Raw genomic sequence first — 19,579 nt, forward strand, 5'->3', positions numbered from 1 at the left:
ACCGCATGCTAATAAATACGTTGTACGCATAATACAGCAGTATTCGCTGTGCAAAATGTTCTATTTAATTTAATTTACTAAAGGGATGTTTCGACGGTATCTGTCTTGTAGCCTTACGAACAGATCATATTTTCTCTTGATTGGTTCAACACTTCTCTCGTGTGGCCGACGGTACGTTGCAGCTCATGTGATGCTTACACGTATTATCGGTACACAAGAAAAAGGGGGAAAATAGGCCAGCAACGAATCGAATAAAAATATTTTGCGCCGACGCACAGTAAGGGTGAAAGTGAAGAACGGTTGGCGGACCTTGCCTTACAAATTGCAATCAATGGCACTGCGAGAGGGTGAGGGTGTTGCTGCCGTCGGCTATTTATCCCATTCGTGGAGTCTCTACTTGACATTGTTATTTTTCGTTTCCGAACACGTTATTTGAAGTAAACATAGTAATTAACTACTGTTTCCCCAATGCGACATAATCCGGGGTGATATTTTTTTACATATCACAACGCATGACTACTACGTCGTGTGATACTGCATACCTGTTCGAAAAGGCATATTTCGCTACAGTCAGCCGAAAATACGCTACATTTTATACGTATGTATACAAGTTCTGACTATACTCGCTGCTTTGCCTACCCTATAAGTTCTTAATGTTTTCTAGCAGAGTATAACACAAGATTTCATATTGACAACAATTTATGTAAACTAAGTTCGATGCGACAGAAAATAAATATCCACGTTTTCGAGAAATCTACGTTGCCATTCGCCGTTTCAATTAAAAAACCCGTCTGCCTACGAAAAACGGTAAACTTTTTTTGTGTTAAAAAAGTAAAATGATTGAATATGATTTTCTCTAGAGATAATGACGTATCAAATATGTGCTGCTAATTAAATAAACTAAGTACCACTCCTAGTTAATTGCAAGACAAGAACGCCTAGCATTAGGCAACCATCACTCTTCTTTGGGATTTTGCGTTTCGACAGTCTTATTGGAATAGAGTGATTGGATCAATGAATAATTACACTGTGACGATTGTAAGTACATTAGCAGTGCCATATGATTTTCTTCTTTCGTGTGTGTACAGTACTCTATGGGTAATGAGTTAAGGAAGCCGTGAACGATGGGTAGTGGCGGAGTCAGCGAAGTCCCAACAATATTTCATCCCCGAAGATCGCGTACTCCAAGCATCGTCTTGAATGAGGAACAACAGAACAATGGCCCTTATGCTAGTCCCGTGCAAGTTATACTGGAAACATCTTCAGGTAATAACTACCAACCTCTAAGGAATCACTCTCAAATATGGACTTACATATTAAGCTTGCGCCAGAATTATATATATACATTTCACACACACATATATAATGTTGGATATCAATTTTCAGGATGCGAACAACAAGCCTGTAGCGCGAGCGGAGGATGCAGCGAAATTTCGATTGCTTGTAGATCTACAAATGATCCAGGTGGAGGAGGGCAAAGTCAACAGTCATATGCTCCAGGAAGTTCTTCAAATTCTTTATCAACGTGTTATGCTTCTTGTTGTGCCGAATCGGCAAAGAAGGTGAACATTTTCTTAGTACGAAATCTGCAGTTAGTATGCCGAGCAAACTTTGTTCTGTCACTATTTGATTATATGTATAATCTATACATATTAGGAGTCCGTAACAGTCATCACATTTCAATTTGTAGATTTACTTTGGAGTGTGTGTAACGATTTGCATAACGGCTAGCTGGGTTGGGGCAACCCATTGTATGAAATATTTATACTTCAAAAAACCAGAGACAGTTGTTCAAGAAGCATCAATACCTTCCAATATCTCTGGACTTCATCATCAGCATGTAAGTATGTATCTCGGAAGGGGTACATAGCACACATGAAAATTGAGTAATGAGATTTCAATGAAATAAGTTGCCTTGCAAATGTGATTTGATTAAGTGTGTATATTACTTACAGCTAACTCTTTCCTACAATGCACCATTTTTCACGACATGGTTCTGCACGAACTGGGCAGTCCTGTACTTCCCGGTATACTTTCTGTGCCGAGTAGCAAGGACAAAATGCTCAAATCCTTCGGAGATTGTCGCAGAAAGTCTTCGAGGTTTTCGTGACAAAGGGTTCACAGGTGGACGCTTCTTGACTCGATGCAGTCTTTTTTGTGGTCTATGGGTAGTGACAAATTACATGTACATTCATTCGCTAAGGATATTACTAGCAACAGATGTTATGGCTCTTTTTGCAACTAATGTTTGCTGTGTTTACCTTCTCTCCTGGGTTATTCTTCATGAACAGTTTGTTGGCGTTCGGGTAAGACAAATAAACTGATTCGTAACTGATTTTAGCATAACATCGATTGAGTGCTTTGAATTACAGATAGTAGCAGTCATTTTGTGTGACACAGGAATTGCATTACTTGCATATATGGATGGTATCTCAGGTAGTCCAACTCTTGGTGGTGTTGTACTTGCCGTTTCCGCTGCTGCTGGTTCTGCAGTTTACAAAGTAAGTTACGATACTTCTAGTGTGGGATTGCATTATGCCAAATTTGTGTTCAATTATTGTTCAAAAATTTTTCCCAACAATATAACACGATGTGAAAATAATTCGAATCTGGTTGCAGGTATTATTTAAAAAGGTAATAGGCGAAACCACATTCGGTCAGGTTTCCCTTTTCTTTTCATTGGTTGGGCTGTGCAATGCTGCTTTACTGTGGCCAATTTGTCTCGCTTTGTATTTCTCGGGCGTCGAAAGTGTACAATGGAATCGCCTCCCTTGGCCAGCTTTGCTTTCAGCCAGTATTCTTCATTTGGGTTTGTTACACGATATTACTTTATTTCAATAATTCATAATAGTGAATGCACGTCAAGAAAGCAAAGTGCCGATGTGCGCTAACTCATATTTCGTGCTTGTGGCTCTGAAATCACCTGGAACTCACTAGCCCGTTATTGGCTTTAGTTAATATTTCATGTTGTGTAGGAACTCTACATGGAATAATTTTTGTACTCCGCTTACACAGTTGCCAACATGTTGGGGAACTTCAGCATTGCCTTGACTTACGATCTTTTCATAACTTTGGGATTAATCACCGCTGTACCTGTGTCTGCAGGTAGGATGATGATGCGACTTTAACGATTCTTGTAGGTCTGTCGGTATGCACCCATGTGAGCACCGAGCATATAGAATTGTGGCATTTGTTACAGCTCTCGATGTAGTCCTTTATGGCGCTCACTTTGTTGGCATGAAGTTGGCAGGGATAATATTGATAGCAGTTGGGTTCTTTCTTGTGATGTTCCCCGACAATTGGCCGGATTACATCACGCGATTACTACGGTATGTACTTTGAATTCTTTTTTACTCCTCAGGATTGTAGAATGCACTTTAGTTCTACTTGATTTCCATTATAGTTTTCAGTTCTTTAGGATTCGTGTCCCTTTAACCTACTCTTGTAAATATAATTTAAATTTTTTTCATTCATATCATACTGTGCACCAAATAGAAAGAGCATAGTTATACTACAGTAGGTTCTGCTTGAAAAATTCACTATATTCACAGTTTGTGCCTTTGATCTTCACTATAAATAGAAAACATATTATTCTCAAGTCTCAATAATCCCACAAGTGTACCTACGTTCGCCGTTGATGTACATCAGAGTAACATTAAGTCTTTAATTTCTTTATGCGATTTCAACAAATACACGAGACATTTGTTTAGGTCAAGTTATGTCACTGCTGTAGTAGAAGCGCAAGATGAGTTACAGATGTCACTTAACTTCTCGTCATTGTATGTTTTTGCAAGCAAAACAATAGGTGAAAAAGTAGCAACTCAGCATTTAAGATAGGGGGTATTTCTTAGTAAATTGTATTAAACACGTTAATTTATTTTCACGATAGAATAGTATATTATATATATTAGATGTTTGTGTCCACACTCGACCGTTGCTTGTTCCAATTGTGATTGTCTCATCTTAGCAGGATCAGGATCGGGCTGCTTAGGTTTAGGCTCACTCAAAATATAACACACAATCGAGGAATTTCTCCACAGATTATTCATTGCCAACTGTTACGTAACTGCCGTGCAACATGACCGTACAGTGTAAGAATCACATAGTGTAATATACTTGGTCGAATTTTCTTACACGAATGACTCATCGCCAAGCCTATCATACTGTAACGATTTAGGCGTTACGTTAATAAAATATGGATCCGCGAGTTTACTTATTATCAAATCAAAGGCGTGAACAAAAATATCGTGATAAATGCTTTTAATGCAATATACGTGTTTCTTGTTTAAAGTCTGAAACAAGACTGTTTTTACAATAATATCGGTTGGCGCAGCAACCTTATTCTTTTTAAAGACATAAGAGGTTTATAAACGTCTTTTATCTATGCTGACTACTAGATCATTAAAGAGGGGGCAAAACGGGTGATTTCACCCTTTGTAACACTACTCCCCCCCGAGGAAAAGAGTCGTCCCGACTCGGCAAAGATAAAACAATTATAAAAGTATTCTAGTAGTCAGTGCTCAAAGGTGAGTTGGAGCTGTGGCTCTAAAATTTAAGAACTCCCTTTTTTACTATCTGGCATTTGCCCACAGTCTCAAGGTAAACCACAGAAAACCTTGAGCAGATAGTTGAGCGTTAAATAATCTCAAAAATTTATGTGCCATGTTTTATAAAGGTTAGTGTTATTAAGTGTTATGTGGCTTCATGAATTCAAAGTTATCCGCAACGGCCCAGATTGATGTCGGGAAGAAATTCGATTTTCTTCATGAAGGATCCCTCCGAAACAGGTTCGGATGAAAACATCGAAACGGGAACCGACAATTCCAGGGCCAAATAAGACGAAAACAGACTTCTCTTCATATGAAATAAGGAAATCGTGGGGTGACTTCTTTAGGAATAGTTCACCCTAGAGTTTTGGAAGGACAAATGTGAGTGATGGTATAACAATTCAAATTCACTAAGTGAATTTGGGAGAATACTTGAATAAAATAAATTGAATATGTATTCAAAAGAAAAGAAACGATCTTATCTGAATTATTTCTGCATTCTTCTTCAAAATAAGACCACCAGTCATCCTCAGGAATCGGGGAAAGATTGGATGGGAAAAGGCTGTGTCAAGTAACCTGAAAAAGTACTCACAAAAACTGACACTTAAGGTTAATAAAATGTGAAAATCAAGCAATCGCTCATCGACCTCGAAAAATAATCGTGGCTCTTTTCACATTAATAAACCAAAGCCTATCCGACACAAAAACTCGATTCTGAAGAAAAAGGTTTTAGAAAAACTTGGTTGGCTGTAGTTTCTACAATTATAACCAAAACGGCAGCTGATAAAGAAGAAAAGGTTTGATTTACTAGCCAATCCTCATGAACCTCATGAATAGTTCTGAGTAGCTCTAAAGAAATGCTCGATTCCTCCTCACGAGAACGGAAGAAGTTTCTGGGGAAACTCGCAAATGAACAATCAAATCTACTCTGAGCTCAGACGAGCGAATGAGAAGATCGAAATTTTTCATCAATAAATGAGACTTGAAGTCGCGAAAATTTACCTAACCTTCGACGAGCATCATTTCCCTGACAGGCAATAAAATAGGTTGGGAATGCCTGTCACGCATAACCAAAATAATTCAAAGAAAGAGGTTAACTCCAATGATAATTTTATATAAAAACGTCTGAAACTAGTTCCTCAAACCAGCCTCAGAAGAAGAGTTAGTTTGAGGATTGAGGATTTTCTTCCCCAACCTCTTTATCTCTTCTTCGCCAATTATAGGAGTCTGAATGCGAGTTTTGTATCATTTCTCTACTATTCTTTTTAAGTAAAAAGCAATGATTAGCATCATGTCCTATTTTATGACAAAATAAACACGTTACTACATTTTGATCTGTCATAACTGCGCCTCTAATTTCGTGTTTGTTACTGTGATTCTGAAGAGAACCACGATTTACACGATTATAATACTTGTTATTATTTTTATTTCTATAATTTTGAGGTTTTGATTCCTCCGAGTGTTCAAAGCTTCGTCTTTCTGAGGTGTTTTCGGACACCTCAATCCGACGAAGCTTGTTCAGCCCAAAATATTGCTTTCTCATTGCCTCCACCTCGAGGGCTTTGGCTGTTGCCTCCCGCAGAGAAGTGAGGCCTGACGTTCCAACGGCCATTTTAATCTCTGGATCATTAATCGCATTCAAAAAAGCTTGCGTTGCTAATAAATTACGAGACGGCTCGTGATCCGGCAAAGCTATACGAGAAAGCCGTTCAATGTCCTGACTAAGAGACGCGAGGTCTTCGTCTCGTCCTTGTCTTCTTGTCTGTAACTGTGCCGTGTACAGTTTCGTTAAGTGGTCATTTCCATACCTCAACTTTAATGCAGAACTAAGTTTTTCATAATCAGAGATTTCTTCCTCAGACAACGCCGTTAAAACATTCAAAGCCGGCGTTCGAAGACAGGAGGCAAGACTGTGGGCCCTCATGGCGGAGTCCCACTGATTATGTTTAGCAATTGTATTAAACTGGCGTTCATAATCTGCCCATGGTATTTTTCCGTCAAAAATTGGCGGTTTCAAAGGATAAAGAGGTTTCTCATTAATCTGAGAAGCAACCTCAGGAAATCTTGAATTATTTAATTGATTAAAATGAGAACATCGAGGTCGAGCTTGAGGCAAAGGCTCGGAAAAGCCAACCTCATTATTAACCGTTACTCTACCAATTGGGGATTCAACTACTCCCCTAGTAAAAGGCACAGACCTTGAGTCTCGTACATCCTGGAACTGTCCTGGATGTTGGACCTGTCGAACAGCGGGAACGGGAACAGGAGAAGAAACAGGAGAGGGAAGCGGCGTAACGACTCTGGAACCTCGTGGGGTGACAGCCGGTTCTCCTGAGCCATTCACCTGATGAACAGCCTGAAGAGCTGCCACAGTCGTCCGGAACAGTTCGTGTAGACTAGTTTCGGATCGTTCTTGTGCTTCTCTATCAAGCCTGCGCTGTTCCAGCTGTTGTTCCTGTTCTCTTCTTCGCTGTTCCAACTGTTGTTCTTGTTCTCTTTTTCGCTGTTCCAACTGTTGTTCTTGTTCTCTTTTTCGCTGTTCCAACTGTTGTTCTTGTTCTCTTTTTCGCTGCTCTTGTTGATCAAGAAGCAGCTGAAGAAGTTGCTGTTGTTGGCGCTCAGCAGCCTCTTGCTGTTGAGACATGATCTTCAGCAGATCAATTTGAGAGATTGTCGAAAGAATTGGAAGAGGGTCCACTGAAGGCGATGGAATTGTTTCAGGGACCCGCGGATTCTCCATAACAAAAGGTTCTTCTCCGCTACTTTCTCTTCTTCGTGAGCGCGTCAAACGACTGCTACTCATAATTAAAGTTCGCGCACTGAGTTGATTCAATTAATAAGAACTCAAGATCCCGCTTCTGACACCAATTGTAACGATTTAGGCGTTACGTTAATAAAATATGGATCCGCGAGTTTACTTATTATCAAATCAAAGGCGTGAACAAAAATATCGTGATAAATGCTTTTAATGCAATATACGTGTTTCTTGTTTAAAGTCTGAAACAAGACTGTTTTTACAATAATATCGGTTGGCGCAGCAACCTTATTCTTTTTAAAGACATAAGAGGTTTATAAACGTCTTTTATCTATGCTGACTACTAGATCATTAAAGAGGGGGCAAAACGGGTGATTTCACCCTTTGTAACAATACCTATTCTACTATGAGAATTGGACTAGCATAGTAGAATGTTAATATTCATTCGCATTAAGGTCGAAACAATTCGTTCCGACACAATTTGGCCCCTCAGGATCGCACTTTGGATTGAATACCTACACTCGTTGATCGAATTCGTAATATTACCTTTATAAGATAGACGCGAGCATCTATCTTTTAATTCCTGTATCCAACCATCATAAGATCACAATTTACTAATGCATATAATTACATTCACTGATTTTAATGGGATTTTCCAAATTCAAAACTCAATCAATTTAATTAAATCAGTCGCCATCAGGCGTTGGTCAGATCTTCTTGAGTTTTAGAGTTAATCTTGATAACTCTGACTCTGCTGCTTATTATTATATGTGAATCAATTTTGACACTTCATCACTCGCTTCCCAACAATCAGGATCCATTATATGCTGTTACAGAAACATAATCGCGATGAGTCACAATGCAAGGTAAGAAGAAATATCGCCTACATACCTGTATTGTTTGCCAGTGACACTGAAAATTCACCTCTAAAATAGGCCGCGTAAAAAAGAGATAATTGAGTAGCTGAATATTCGTGGATTTTTGTTGTGAACATGTGTTTAAATTTTTTTTTCCACCATAACTTGAAATCCGTTGAATCTTTTCACAGTTCCTGCATTTCCTAAAATTATGAAATGGATGCAGTAGAAATTATACAAGCAGATACTATTATTTTTCAAATACTTTAACGAGTATTTCAATAAAATATTTAAATCAGTAATATCATGATAAACATAGAGAGTCGTGGAGGATTTAGTCAGCGAATAGTAAATTCATTTTAAAATTCCAGAGAATTACACGCAAAATTATAGGGCTTGAAGATTCAGACACTAGTCAATAGTAAGTAATGTGTATAATTGAATATATGTATGTGATTATTAGATCTATTGATACGTCCATAATTCCTATCCTGAATTTATTGCTAGACTGATGATTTACAACACATCACTTGTTGACAACAAAATTTATTCCGTGTAAAATATGGAGTGCAGTTTTTATTACTGCTTGCCATTTTATTGGTGAATTATCTGTATGTGCAAACAATAAAAAGAGTCTAATATTGGTGGGTGCATGGTGTTTCTAGTTTATGCTGATTCCGCTACTCTCAAATGCACACTGCTTCAAACTGTGTCCGCGTTTTTTCATACATTCCATTTGGAAGCATGCTTGTCACTTTTGTGTTTTCTTTACTTCTTTACTTTTCATTCTATCTGCATATCTCATCTGTATACTGGTTATGAAACAAGTATTTCCATTGTGAACTATGCTGTCCTGAGATACAAATATCACAGTGTTCTACAGATGCAGCCACGATTAAAACTATTTTGCCATAAAGGCAATAACTCTGTGTTCTCCATTACTTTCCGCATCTATAACTCCACAGATATTTTGACTTGCTTTTTTTCTTAAAAACCAATAATCTTTGCGAAATATATGTATGTTTATTAGGAAGACAGGTACATATATGTTTATATATTGATATTCAATTTTATTGCTCAATGTCTGAATAAATATATTATGAATATGGGGAAAATCTCACCAAGTCTCAGACTCTTTGAAGAATTATCAAAGTGCATACATGGTTGACAAATGAAACGAAAATTGCATTATTCATCAAAAATGCAAGGTTCATTTAAATACGTGTCTGACAATCGTCAGGCAAATCACAAATTTTAGATTAAACACATGTCCAACTATAAGTGTAGTCTATTAGTTTTACAGGGGATAGAAAAATAAGGTCAGACCAGAAAGAATTGCAGATTTCAAGGGAAAAGAGGCTCGGCTGAGTGAAAATAAAAAGTATTGATATGACATAACATAGAGATAAAGTAATACGTGAATTAGGTATGTAAATTTGAAACAAAACATTCAATGGGGTTGATGCAGTACGACAAGTTCGCAGCATCATGGGGGTGGCAGAAGCGCGATGAATAGAAGCCGAAGACAATCGATCCAGCAACGGCAATTCAGACGGAACTACGGGGTGTCCTCTACTCAGGGTGATGGACAAACCCTTCTTCCACTCCCATCCGCAAATAGTACTAACTTGACCTATCATCATAATATCAACACTTCTTCGTCCTCTGAACCTTCGCGCCGAGTCCCTACCTCAATTTCAACCACTACCAACAACCATCATCGCTCGCTCATCGTCCCTCAAGTCCAACAAGGTACGCCTTTCATAATTTACCGGCTGCTGTAGTAGCTTGCGCGTATTGCGCATCCAGTTCTTGGCTAATAAACAGCGAAGGGAAACTGTACTTGGCTCGTCTCTTCCAGCGTGTAGAGTAAGATTAGAGGATGGATTTTCATGTAATAATCAACAAGATCTCTTGTTACTTTGCAACATCTTAATGAACAGAGCCAATTGCCTAAACCGACATTGTGTTGCACAAATTCTGGAATGGTAATAATAAGTCCACAATGCGACGGTTCTATTCGTAGAATGCTGATTTTTTAACAAACATATTCAATGTATGTAGCGTTGCACACAGCTGTTTATTACGTTTATAGGTGTGTTATTTTGATGTGGCAGGAATTTTTGGTTCTCTATACCATACCTTAATGTTGCATTAAATATCAGAAGTTCTGATCTAAAAATCAAGTTGAGCAAAGAGTGTGAAGCAGTATAGTACTTTGTACCTCTGTACATTTAGTTCTACCTTACGTTTGATAAAATACATGGCTTGGGGGAAAAATATTCACATTGTTAATAGTAGTTAGACAATTCGCTCCATCTGAGACCATTCACTAGCCAGGAAAGTATATTTATGTATGTTTCCAGTACTTGTTTGAAACAAATCTGTTTGATTTCCACTATCTATTAATTGTTCGAGTTTTTGAACTGCCGAATAATTTATAATGAAAATATATGATTCATATGAATTACATTTCAACAACTATGAGTCATGAGAGATTTAGTATACCTGGCTCACATGTATTCGTATACACATTTTTACCCAAAGTGTAAGAAGCTGATCTTAGACGTTAAAACCTGTAAATTGTAGCCAATACTATTTTACTAGTTGTTTCTTCTATCATTCTGAATGTGCTATAATTATGGAATGATGCATCGTGATGTCCGTTGAACGGCTCAGCGTAATTTACAATTGGTTGGTACTATACTTATATGTTTAGTGAATAATATATTCTGCGTGTGCTAGCACATAGTATAGATTTGATAAAAGTCGAATATCTTCATTGAAAATGTACGACGGCTTGCATGCTGGCAATGAGTAAATATGTAAATAAAAAAAAATTACTCGACTAAAGGAGAAACGTGTTTTCAGATGGAGCAGGAGACACAGGCACGGATTGCCAGGCGGTACATCACGTGACGTAGTCGACTACCGAACTGGATACATAAAATCACATTTACGATCGCCTTCCGGGAGGGTTCGGTGACCAACCTACAGGACCGTTTATGCTTATTATCAGATGACTTTCAGGGTTTCACAAGATCCAGTTGTTAATTATCACACACTCGGAATATCAAGGTTCATAATGGTTTGATCTATTAGAGAACCACTAAACTGGTTTCAATGAAATATCGTTTTTCCTATAAAAATGAAACCTGATGAAATTTCATAACTTCAGTTTCACGGGTTTAACTTAAGTATCCAATAATTAGTTGTTACGCAGTGAGTTCAGTGTTTGAAAAATAATCGTTTTTATTAACGAGAAGAAAAAATAGTGGGGTTAAACCAAATCACCTTCGAAATTAATGAATATGAGTATATAGACACTTGTCTTTCTTGGCATACCCTTGTATTATATTTGTACAATAGATTTTCGAATTCTTATGTTGATAAAACTCTCGATATGAGTACAGAAAACAGCCTCACCTGTTCGAAATATACGTCAATTACCATAAGTAACGGAGCAAGCAAGGTGATCTCATTAGACATTTATGATATTCGTGAAATTATCTTGCCAATGTAAAGAAAAAAGTGTTACATTGTTACAATAAATTATGAGGCTAGTTAGAAAATTCCCAGTGAAGAGTAAAGAATTATTACCAGTAATATGTCAGGCAATAAATATGATTGTTTTTAAGTTTTCAATGACCACGTGATTTCAATTAACGATGTGGCAGATACTACATTCACAAACTTTATAACACAAAGTATTAGATTCGCATACTTGTTTGAACATCCCTTCTTCTCTTTCAGGACGTACTAGTAGTAGTGGTCTGTTTCTTAAATCTTATAGTTCTATAATGTTACGTAATGCTGTGCCATTATATACATGCCGAGGCAATATCAGCCCAGTGAAAAGATATACAATAGCTGAATAATACAGTAAAACTGGAAAATCAATCGATAAGAAGTGCATGGAAATGACTTTCTTGGATTGTGTAAATTTTATTTCGTATCTCATACTTCGTTTCTATCAATTTATTTATTCACCAGTATCTTAGAATAATAAGTTGTTCTCTGTGGACATTTCTGTCGTTATAAAGAACAGAAGACTGTGAGATACGAATTCAATGAACAGATAGATAAACATTAAGTAAAATTAATTGTGGCAAAATGATATTGCCCAAGTGCTGTCGCCGGAGTAAACTCATTTTTGTCTGCGAACCGGATGTATAGGATGATCCATATGTGACAGATCAGGAGGATGCTTTTCAAAATAGCTGATCTCCTGCATTCCACCTTCGACAATATCCCACAAGTCTTGATGTTTTGTTTTATAGTTGTTGTACCAACTTTCGACGAAAGACCATGTAGATAAAGAATATCCGATTGCCTCCAAACACATTGTCGCTGTTACAAGGGGAAAGTCGGCGATTGTCAAGGTATCTGTAAAAGGATATCCTCTTCAATGTTGATTCTCCATCCACCATGGAGTGCATACATAGGTATATGTGTCGAATTACTCACTTCCAGCGGCATAAGTTGTCTTTGAACGTTTCAGGTATGTGTCAAAGGTACTCAAGCCGATATTCATCTTTTTTAATCCAAGAGGTGTCCGCTCGTACGCAAAGAATATCGGTGCCATCTGAAGTAAAAAATGCTGTATTTCTTGAATTCACAAATTGAAACCTGAATGCGATGTTAGATAAGTTGTGAAAACCTACTACGTATTCGGAAATATAACGATAATATGTAGATAGGTTGAAGCAGAGCCTGTGATTCACGATTGCGCGTGCTGCAGGATCTTTTGGATAAAATGTTCCGCTACCATCGTATTTGTCAGCAAGGTATTGCAAAATTGCGTTGCTAAAAATGAAGTGATCGAAATGATATCCACTGGTTATATCAGTTGTCACAGAACCGGATAGTTATTTCAAGATTGGTAATAATATGCATGTATGTACCTTTCTCCAATTGTGAGATCTTCGTCTATTAACACTGGTATTTCCTTTTGAGGATTCAACTGTACAGACCAGAAAATAAACCTGTTTCTTAATAAACAGTATGAAAAAATTTGGTAATATGAGAATGTTATATATATACTTTTTCAAAATCAGCCGTCATGTGTTCACCTCGTCCAAAATCTACATTGACCAATTCGTAATCAATCTTCAATGCTTTCAGAGCTTGTCTGCAAGCAAGAGACGGTGGCCCATCCGAAACTGAATACAACTTCATATTTTGATTACGAAGCTAAAGTCAAACACTGATATTACTCTGGTAATCAAGAAAAATTTCACTCGATTATTTTTATCCAGAGATGTTCAGCAATGTTTTTATCCAGATAAAATACTCACGAAATATTGTAGAATGTATGCCAACTCCGCTTGCAATCTGTGATACTAGCTTCACTAGCGTCGTCTGGGTGTATAAGAGTAACACGTCTCCTAACAACTTTCACTTCACTTGATATATAGTTCTCTTCACTGATTGTGAATTGAGGTCAACAACAATCAGAAAGAATTGAATGCATACTCCTTGCAGAACTGTAATACTGATTTTACACTACATATGCAATGAATAGCAGGTTTTAAATTTGTACTATAGATCAAACAATTAGATTTTTAATAATGGGGTATTTATTTTACGACCAAACAATATTTTATTCGTGAAATATAATATTAACAAGGTAAATAATCACGAGACTATTACAATATACGTAACTGTATATTACAGTTTTAATTCAGAGTTTGTGTCACATATGAGTATAGCAAGGCTACGGATTGTACTAAACACCACATCGTTTCTTTACGAAAATTCAGTGGTATTTTCAAAGATACGTTCCATAATTTCAAGTAGTATGCGATTACGGTTGAAAAGAATTCTGACAGAAGAAGCCAAACATGATAAATGTTTGCATATCTGTGGAGTGATTTGCTAAATTTTATTCTTGGAAAAGACTATGGGAAATAATTATCTTCCCAGTACAAAATATTCGTTTGTACATAGATATATACATGCACTATTGGCTATTGGCATAACAATTATGTTTAAAAAGTTCTTTTACCAATCTTTTCAAATCATTTTCATGAATAGTTATTTTATGTAACGAATAAAACATCACTCCGAGAGAATCGCGTGACTCCTGTATCATTCGTATTAGCCAGAAATTACTGCAAACCTGAAGATAATACGTACTCGCAATAAATATAATTGAAACAACATAAAATTGTCAGTCGATCGAGATTACTTCATTCGATTTTCTCTGGAATCAATTAGCAGGAGATATGACAATGTGTAGTTTGAGCATATCCTTATTGGGACCAACAAGAAATGGGGAAATAACATTCCCAGCCGTTGCTTGTTGGGGATTAAGTTCTTCAAACGGCAACAGATGATCTAAATTAAGAACTCTGTCGTCCTTACTAAATCGATGAATAACCTCAGTCACTCTGGCTATGTGTTCCACACTGTCTTGTAGACCATAGAACAAAACCCCTATTTTTACTCGCATGTCAGATTCACCGTTTGGTGGTGGCTCTCTGCACGTCAGGGACAGTCTTACTGACCTCATCACATATTCCGGCACTTCAACATTACCCTGCCAAACTATTAGGCAAAACTTTTTGAACCACACACCTTTTGGGTAAATGTCTACAACCCATTCACAGGTTCGATCTCCGGCACATTCAGCTAAATAAGAATGACTGGAAAATACCAATGTTCTTGTATGGTAGGAAGGTAAGCTACGAAAGTTTTCTATTGTGAGCAACGAACTGCACGTATCTATCGTGTAAAGCCTAGGCTCAAAAAGTAATCCGCCGTCTTCTTCAGTTCTAATCACTTCATCTACCCTCTCTTGTTGACCAGAATGGAAGGACATTCCGATAGCCATCCTCTCAACGAAGAATTCCTTGTACTTTTTTGTCAGTGGTGAAAGCAACAATTTTGCCAACTGTCTAGGTGACATCATTGGGAATCTGACGCAGGACATGACTGCAACAACAATCTGTTCCACGGTTATTTCTAGATCTGACAGAAGTAGCTCAGTTTTCAAACGATTGGCTTGGTGATTCAGCCAAGACTCTAAGCATTCGTACAGGGTCATTTCGTCTCTGATAACCAAGCTACTCTGGTGAAGCAGAGAGACAAGAACATCTGGTTCAAAATTTCCAAAATCAGCGGTTTTTGAAACCAATTCAAAGTTCCATTTAATGAAATTCTGGCAGGATTGAGCAACCGCGTGATGCCCACAGTTTGTAGTGTACTGTAGCCAAGAAACAAGTGTGCCATGAGTAGCAGCTGCAAGGATATGGCTTTGCATGTAGTTTATGCAGAGTGAAATTAGATCCCTAACATTATACTTATCGGCAAGAGACAGTATGGGCAGAACTGTGCCATAATTAATTCGTATTTGACCCGTATAAAAGTAGCGTAAAAATTCACTGAATATTGTAGCACACTGCGGTGTCTCTTGCAATGTGACTCTGCTCTCTTGCGATTCTGTCCATTGTGGGCTCATCAGCATTACCTGAAACAATTAACATGGCGCGAGCAGTTAGATTCGCTGTAAAAAAAAAAAAAAAAATAAAGATGACCAAGTTCCAAACACTTGCAGATATAACAGGGCAATCATTTACCTGAAACACATCGCTGGAGGCACAAAGTATCAAACGATGAGCTGGATACTCGACACCATTGACTACCAAACAAATATCATTCATCAGTCGTTCGGCATACAGTGTTGCAATTTTCAACAGTACCGTACTCGAATTATCAACCTGAAATGAGACAATGCCAGAAAATAATTACAAGCTGGGCGCTAATAAAAAAGGATCCTTTCATTTTACATATATGCACGTAACATGCTTTCTTGTTAGGTAAGTGATACATACCTCAATGGAACCTGAATTTTCTGGCTCTCCGATAGGACTCGGCCTTGAACCAGAAGCTTTGCCTTCCTTGTTCTCCATGTCAGAAGCCCCCGTCATCCGTCTGACCGCACTACCAGAAATTATATCCTTGATCAATGGTATGGAGAAAAATAAGGACATACTTTGCGGACGATGTAGGTCTATCGGCAACGTCCTTCAAAACTTTTGTTACTGCATTTTTTTTCGATCAAAGTCTATGCCCGAGTAGGACGAAACAGCCTTCATAACTGTTGACAATTATAGGCGGGCATACGTGTTTCGGAAAATGACTGTACAAGAAGCACAATGCAGAATCACTGGTTGAAATCACTTTGGTACACAATATCTCATTCAAGGTTCAATGATAAACAGTGATAAACCTGAACACACGAATGTCAGGAACTCGAGCAGCATAGCCCAAGAACAGCGTTGACAACATAACCTCACTTGCAACGATTAGCAGAGCTGCGCTCAGGAACAGATTTGTTGCAGAATTCGGGAATTACGTGTTTGTTCATTCTTGTATTATCGAAAGACCGCATCGAAGCGGTAACTGGTATGATCTTGGTACGATCCAAGGGTGACCGTTAGACTTCAAACACGGTTAATTAATCAGCGTCGTCTTACCAAAAAATCCAGCGCTGGGCGCCGGCGTCACTCAACTGGTGTCAACAGAACCAGTCTAAAACATGCTGGTAACGATACCAATGTCGTCCTGTGAATTATTCGATTCTAAGCAGGGATACCGAGTACAGCGAAATAAGAAATACCGTCGTCAGTTTGTTGGGCATATTTCTATTTTAGGAAAAACAGTTTAACTTCCGGCTATTTTTAAAACTTTTTAAATTTAAACAAATCTTTAGTTGTAGGTACTTCTGTGGTGCTGTACTACTGGCTCAAACTTTTTTCGAGCCAATCAGCAGTCTTTTTCGTTATCTGTACACACGTTATATTTATCATACATTTATTGTTCATACTAATATTCTATAGGTTGTTCTGCCCATGCCGGACATCCTTTGTCTGAAGCAGATAGATACTTGGAGGTATCCTCAACCATTGTCGTACGCACAAGCGTTGGCACAAGCAACTACAACCCGATGTAACTCTTGTGAAAAATGGCATGCTATTTGAGAAAATGTCTTTGGGTAACGCTCGCTGCAAGCAGTATATTCATTATTTCTCAGGTAAACTAATTATGCATGTATTTTATTATAGTTCTCAAGGAATTTTCATTAGTAAAATGTTAAGAATCTTTTCAAGATCAATATTTATAAATAATAAGTATAAAATATTTTCATTTCTGCCACAGTTTTGGCTTATGCGCATCTACGAGGGTTATGAAATACCATTCGAAGGTAATGATTTATATAAGTAAATTAGCATATTTTTGTTAATATTATCGTAGCATATCCATTAAAATGGTTCATAATTCTAATCTCAGATATCAAGGTTCCAGTGATACTGTGGTGGACACCTTTCACAGGTAATCAGGGCCGATTGGAACACTGTGGTCAAGTCAAGTGTTATTTCACACAGAATCGAACCTTTGTATCGCACAATTTCCTCAGCGTGAGTCAAACCATACTAGCCTTTGAAAAAAATGGATCGTATTTTACCTTGTAAAAATCGCTCAATATTTTTCATCATTAATTGATTTGGCTCATTTTCAGAGCATTTTATTTTATGGTAGTAATATTGAATTCGACGAATTACCTTTGCCACGGAGAGGTAGTATTGACTGGGGACTACTGCACGAAGAATCACCTAGAAATATTCCCATGCTAACATCGGAAACTGCTCTTGCTTTATTCAATCACTCAGCAACTTTTAGTCGGTTTAGTGATGTGCCATTGACTTTGGTTGATTTAGACAGTGAAGAAGACTTGATAGGTACAACTCTTGAATTAAGTGTAAAAGATTGTGTTTTGAAGATTACCAAATGTCAATATTAATTAAAAATTTTATAGGGACAAAATATTTTGTACCATTAGAGGAAAAAAGTAGATTAATAAGGGAGAAAGGACTCGCACCATTGCTGTACATTCAATCAGATTGTAATACAGCAAGCATGAGAGATTCATACGTTAAGGAACTCATGGAGTATATTTCCATTGATTCTTATGGAGCATGTTTAAATAATAAAAAACTCCCAGAAAGGTAAGTTTAAGATCCTACTCATTGATGAGGTAAGCACCGTTCACCAAGCTCTTTATCCTCCAAGATTAATACTCGTTGATTATAGTTGTGGACTTTCATATCATACAAGCCAGCAGCAAGTTGTCTGAAAAATAGAATCTTGATACTTTGATGATACTTTTCTAATTTCCACCATAAACAATTCAAAGAGTACATTCAGACTACCAATCGGTAGTTGGGACATCTGCCTTACGTGACAATGTTCTTCGTTTGTTCAGGTTGAGACTAGACCATGTGAGCTCCTTAAGAGACAGTGAATTTCTTTCCTTGACAGCTCAGTACAAATTTACGCTAGCCTTTGAAAATGCAGTTTGTGATGATTACATCACTGAAAAATTATGGAGACCGCTGATGGTTGGATCAATACCGGTATACTACGGCTCGCAATCTTTCAAGGTAGTAAAATGTTCAAATCTTAGAACAGTTTTCTGTCTAACATGTAAACATATTCTTCAACGTATTTACGTACTTTATTTCTAAACTTCATTTGCAGGATTGGCTACCAAATAAAAATTCAGCTATATCCGTGAGAGACTTTGCAGGGCCCAAGGAACTTGCAAATTTCTTGCTCCTCCTGACAACAGATGAGTCACGCTATAGCGAGTATATCTCGCACAAGATATCTAGAAATTTAAATGAACGAATAACAAATCCTCGTCTTCGGAATGCTCTAAGCAATCGGGAAAAAGATGTACCGAATGAATTTGGAAATTACGTCCGGTCATTTGAATGTCTAGTCTGTCAAAGATCATTCGATAAATTAGAGAAACGGAATTCTTATATTGTCAATAAGGTTCACTACAATTGCCCGCTACCTGTGAATCCGCTGACCAATACAGTAGATAAAAGCAATTTTTGGGTGGATGAATTCATTATTGGTAGATGCAAAGCAAAATTATTGGCTCAACTAGTCTTGCGTAATATAAGCATTGATCGACAGAGTTTTGATGAACAATTGTCAACATTTGATCCAGAAAGAGATTGCTGAAATAAAAATATTGTTCTTAATTACGGTATATTTACTTTGAATTCTATGTAAAAAAAACAGAATAACCGTATTTACTTTGCTTCGGCACTTTTCTACAGAGCTCATCAAAATTACACAGATGTTGCCAGGGTACCACTTCTATTCAGTTAAAAGTCTAGTAGATGTGGAAAAGATTGAATTGAGCGATTCAATATGAAAGTTTTCACAATCAGTGGCGAAATCGATCGAGTGAACCTCACCGCAAATTGGAAAAAACAATTTAGTAAATGACAATGTACATTAAAATTAGACAGGGCACATGAATTGGATGAGTAATACACTGAATCCTCGATTTCATCCACTGCACACGACAGATCTTGATGCGTCCCTCTACCTAATTGTAA

At 37.5% G+C, this 19,579-nt stretch overlaps 4 protein-coding genes across 14 annotated transcripts; 2 read left to right on the plus strand and 2 right to left on the minus strand.

The window, feature by feature from the left end:
• Nucleotides 1-32: 32 nt before the first annotated feature.
• LOC124216832 (solute carrier family 35 member F3) lies at nt 33-11,799 on the plus strand. Of its 5 annotated transcripts, none has more exons than XM_046621883.2 (12): nt 33-598; nt 668-807; nt 1,089-1,266; nt 1,387-1,562; nt 1,691-1,840; nt 1,956-2,306; nt 2,373-2,501; nt 2,620-2,809; nt 3,016-3,105; nt 3,200-3,329; nt 8,139-8,168; nt 11,031-11,799. In XM_046621883.2, the coding sequence occupies exons 3-12, from the start codon at nt 1,125-1,127 to the stop codon at nt 11,143-11,145; spliced, it is 1,503 nt and encodes a 500-aa protein (XP_046477839.1). In that variant the 5' UTR covers nt 33-598; nt 668-807; nt 1,089-1,124; the 3' UTR covers nt 11,146-11,799. The 5 variants fall into 5 exon arrangements, with proteins under 5 accessions (XP_046477839.1, XP_046477831.1, XP_046477853.1 ...); XM_046621875.2 differs by lacking the exon at nt 8,139-8,168 and adding an exon at nt 9,628-9,911; XM_046621897.2 differs by lacking the exon at nt 11,031-11,799 and adding an exon at nt 9,463-9,607.
• Nucleotides 11,800-12,123: 324 nt separating this feature from the next.
• On the minus strand, nt 12,124-13,544 carry gfzf (GST-containing FLYWCH zinc-finger protein). Of its 4 annotated transcripts, none has more exons than XM_069134025.1 (6): nt 13,457-13,544; nt 13,203-13,352; nt 13,064-13,122; nt 12,824-12,965; nt 12,627-12,744; nt 12,124-12,545 (listed from the first exon to the last, which is right to left on the minus strand). In XM_069134025.1, exons 2-6 carry the CDS (start codon nt 13,335-13,337, stop codon nt 12,307-12,309), a joined length of 693 nt encoding a protein of 230 aa, XP_068990126.1. In that variant the 5' UTR covers nt 13,338-13,352; nt 13,457-13,544; the 3' UTR covers nt 12,124-12,306. The 4 variants fall into 4 exon arrangements, with proteins under 4 accessions (XP_068990126.1, XP_068990098.1, XP_068990128.1 ...); XM_069133997.1 differs by having other exon boundaries at nt 13,203-13,376; nt 13,457-13,538; XM_069134027.1 differs by having other exon boundaries at nt 13,203-13,321; nt 13,457-13,530.
• Nucleotides 13,545-13,737: 193 nt separating this feature from the next.
• On the minus strand, nt 13,738-16,775 carry Tango10 (transport and golgi organization 10). Of its 2 annotated transcripts, XM_046621975.1 has the most exons (4): nt 16,640-16,775; nt 15,995-16,103; nt 15,740-15,880; nt 13,738-15,630 (listed from the first exon to the last, which is right to left on the minus strand). In XM_046621975.1, exons 2-4 carry the CDS (start codon nt 16,088-16,090, stop codon nt 14,371-14,373), a joined length of 1,497 nt encoding a protein of 498 aa, XP_046477931.1. In that variant the 5' UTR covers nt 16,091-16,103; nt 16,640-16,775; the 3' UTR covers nt 13,738-14,370. The 2 variants fall into 2 exon arrangements, with proteins under 2 accessions (XP_046477931.1, XP_046477922.1); XM_046621966.2 differs by lacking the exon at nt 16,640-16,775 and having other exon boundaries at nt 15,995-16,259.
• Nucleotides 16,534-19,435, plus strand: FucTB (alpha-(1,3)-fucosyltransferase 10). 3 transcript variants are annotated; one of them, XM_069133780.1, is made up of 8 exons: nt 16,534-16,707; nt 17,003-17,196; nt 17,322-17,367; nt 17,454-17,581; nt 17,683-17,902; nt 17,980-18,169; nt 18,427-18,604; nt 18,702-19,435. In XM_069133780.1, the coding sequence occupies exons 2-8, from the start codon at nt 17,128-17,130 to the stop codon at nt 19,194-19,196; spliced, it is 1,326 nt and encodes a 441-aa protein (XP_068989881.1). In that variant the 5' UTR covers nt 16,534-16,707; nt 17,003-17,127; the 3' UTR covers nt 19,197-19,435. The 3 variants fall into 3 exon arrangements, with proteins under 3 accessions (XP_068989881.1, XP_046478346.1, XP_068989872.1); XM_046622390.2 differs by having other exon boundaries at nt 16,657-16,786; XM_069133771.1 differs by lacking the exon at nt 16,534-16,707 and adding an exon at nt 16,797-16,877.
• Nucleotides 19,436-19,579: the final 144 nt, after the last annotated feature.

This window comes from Neodiprion pinetum, chromosome 1, assembly GCF_021155775.2.
Source record: "Neodiprion pinetum isolate iyNeoPine1 chromosome 1, iyNeoPine1.2, whole genome shotgun sequence".
Lineage (NCBI taxonomy): Eukaryota > Metazoa > Arthropoda > Insecta > Hymenoptera > Diprionidae > Neodiprion > Neodiprion pinetum.